Consider the following 3271-nt stretch of genomic DNA (forward strand, 5'->3'; position numbering starts at 1 on the left):
CTTCGCGAGAGTATTATGTAAAGAATATCATGTGATAGAATGAGTTTAACAGGATGTGTTGGTTTAGTTATAAACTTAGTTGAATCTTTGGATCATATTTATGATAAGATGCTCAAGTTACTTGAAAAGCATGAGCGATATAGTTAACAAAAAAATATAAATTTTCAGTTCATACAATAATAGTTTCGTTATACGCAGTGGAATTTTATAAGAATTTTATACCCTTAAGGGATAAAATAGAAGCGGGGACAGAGTTAGTGAGAACTATTACTAGTTGTATTTTAGTGTGGACGGAAAACAGTTTGAAAACAGAGTTTTTCAAAAACGATGACGTCGCACTTGCATGAGAGTTTCTAACCTCGTTCCCAGGCTCCTCCGGCCTCTAGAGAGAGAACGAGGCTGGAGAGTTCCTCGAACAGAAATCCAAAATGACCGGTGATTGGTGCGTTTTCAAATTTCTCCGGCGTATTAAAGAAGTGGACTTTAACTGAGGCGTCAACTCGTCACGCGGCAAGTGTTAAATAACCAATCAAAAGAAAGGAAAAGTGTAAACAAGTATGACAACCTTGTGGCACGTGGACTTTTTTATGATTTAACACGAATCTTTCATGGTCCCAAGAAAGTTGAGAGAGTCATTGTTGCCCTGTATAAATGTTCCCTGCCAAGCATTGCTTTAAAAAATACAATAAAGATAGGTCACCATGGTCGCAAAAGTAAGATGATGGACCAATCTTGCCCATCGCGCGCGTCATTTTATCGCTTTACATTACATTTTGCGATAGCTGGAAGCAGTATTTATTGGAGTACTAATGTTTGACAAACTCTTGATAGATAGATAGAAAAACTTGAGCATATGGAGCAATGGTATTTTTGATATACGGAAAAAAATCACAATTCTAGTCGACATGGACTCAAACCGTTTCTCGAATCGTTCTTGTTTTCTAGTAACAGATAGCTCCAGACACTCATATAACAGATAACTTGAAGGCCAAAGCCACACAATGCTTCATTGCAGGATTATCGCAGTTACACTATTGGACCCTACTCTACTCTCTAACACCAAGGAAAATCAACTGCAACATATTGTAATTGTTGCAATACCTTGCGGATAATAACAGGACAGACGCATGAAAAACTGACGTCAGTTTGTTGAGACCACCCAGAACACCGAGCCCAGGGTGCACGGAAACACAATCGCACGATTAGCCGTGTAGAGCTAAGCGCCTAAAAAATTCCTTTGAGAACTGGAAGAGTCACAAACGCCTGAGTGATAAAAGCATGTCAAGTCGCCCTCGTTTTTCTCTAGAGATAAAAGAAAGTCTCGGTTCGCACGAAGAATGCTGCAAAGTCTTCCTCGAAAAGACCGTTCACCACCGCCTACGAATCCAAAATAACTCCAGGAAACCTTTTTTTAGGAAAACAAGATTTCTTGTTTTAGCTAGAATGCCATTGAAACTGTGAAAAATATACACCTTTTTCTCGATGTCTTCGTGCTCGTCTAGCTTGTGCTCATCCATCTTAACAGGACAGTCGCGAATTTGGGTGCGAGTTCAGGCTGCGATAGTAACGTGACAGAGATCAAGGCCGTGCTCGTTTCGGTCGTTTCGATTGTGTCGGTTCACGGTTTCGTTTCGGCCGTTTCGTTTCGTTGTTTCGGGTTTTAGTACATGCCCAGTCAATCTTCTTTTTCCTCCTGCTTACTCTCTTCCTCCTTCTCTGTCTTCATTTCTTTCTGCTCCTGTTTTCGTTCTCCTCTCTTAGATCTCTTCCCTACTTTAAAGATTTATTAAAATGGCCATAGCATGTAAACTTATTGCCCATTAATTGTTTCTTCAGGACATGGATCAACATGCAAGTGCTTGGAGCCGTTGTCTTAACAGTTGCCTTTTAACGTTAGCAACAGCTACGTTGGCCATTCAGAAAATGGGCGAGCAATCTGTGAAGCAAGAAGTCCTAGAATCCAAGGAAGGAGCTACATATTTTTCAGGTATGCGTGCACTTGTAATGTCTAGTAAGCTTACCTTCAAACTGCTTCAGAGTGTGCCAGGGGATGAGAAGAACACTACTAACAGGAAAGCAAGAAGTCCTAGAATCCAAGACTTCCACGCCGAACACAAGGCTTTTTAAATTCCCCGCCAACGATCGCGGCTTTGCCACGAAAAAGAACCCTCTTGTAACTCGCTGGGCTCAAATAATCCCAATTTTGTTCGCATTATGCTCAATGGAAATCTTTCGACTAAAACCGATGATATAAGATTATCGTTACAGTATTCAATATGAGATATAGTGGGGGATAAAGAGATATTTTAAAGAAGCCACGGTTTATCGTGCCAAGTCGCCGTACGTAGTTCAAAGCTTATACGCACGCACCAGCAACTATTAATGTGTACGCCGCTATTCGCCAATCGCACGCCGGTAAGTCGCAACATTTTAAAGGCCACGCCGTAGATCTTCGGCGTACCCTACTTTGAATGCACCTTGAGGCTGGAGGTGATCTTGCTTTGATTGATACAGACCTCTCTGCTTTTTCATGTAAATGCCAACTAGTTAGCACGGGAACAACTTGATTTACACAACAAAAGCAGTAAGGTCACAAAACAAGGTTCCCTCCAGCCTCACTGCCAATCAGATGCCAAGTCACTAAGCAGACAACTGTAATTGAAGAAATTATTGAAGGATTGCTAATCCAGTCGTGTCAATTCGTATCTTTTAGCCATAGTGGAAATATACAGAGTTACTCTAAGGATAAGAGCATCCATCACTAAATCAGGTATGCTATGGTCAGTACAGGACTTGAGTAATATTGGTAGAGGTAGTATTTGTCTTTCTGAGGCAAGCTAGCCAAGAAAGCCGAGAGAGCATTTTGATCTGATTTTGATCAAATATGAAGTTTGAGAAATTTTTAAATTATCATCCTGTCTGGTTCAGAGTTCAACGTTGCAACTACTGGGGTCAGCGATGGAGTCCAAGGTTTTTTCAGTAGCGGCTCATTGTCAATGCTGTGCACTGGAATAGTTTTGCTGGAGACTAAATCTGAAAAGGTAGGGGCTAGGTGACCCCAAGATTCAGTTTTCCTGAAAGTTGGAGAAAGCCCGTAGCTTTCCAAACAGAGTTTGTGATTGGCTCTGCAAACAATAGATAAATGAATTAAACAATGCCCCAGCGCTTGAAACAATAGGAGCTACAGGATGAGAGAACGAATCAAAATACAGGTCTTGAAGAGGTACAGGATTACTCGAGAGAGAGAGAAAGATGAGCCTTGAGTGTAAAT

General features: G+C 41.1%; 1 protein-coding gene across 1 annotated transcript in view; it reads left to right on the top strand.

The window, feature by feature from the left end:
- The first annotated feature begins 701 nt into the window (after positions 1–701).
- The window catches only part of LOC138030676 (synergin gamma-like), a 3669-nt gene continuing 1099 nt past the window's right edge, over positions 702–3271 (top strand). Inside the window, exons 1-3 of the mRNA XM_068878560.1 lie at positions 702–713; positions 1837–1987; positions 2714–2770. Of these exons, the coding sequence (XP_068734661.1) occupies positions 702–713; positions 1837–1987; positions 2714–2770 (220 nt within the window). The remainder of the gene's footprint in view (positions 714–1836; positions 1988–2713; positions 2771–3271) is intronic.

The sequence above is a fragment of the Montipora capricornis genome, chromosome 13 (genome assembly GCF_036669925.1).
Source record: "Montipora capricornis isolate CH-2021 chromosome 13, ASM3666992v2, whole genome shotgun sequence".
NCBI classification, from domain to species: domain Eukaryota; kingdom Metazoa; phylum Cnidaria; class Anthozoa; order Scleractinia; family Acroporidae; genus Montipora; species Montipora capricornis.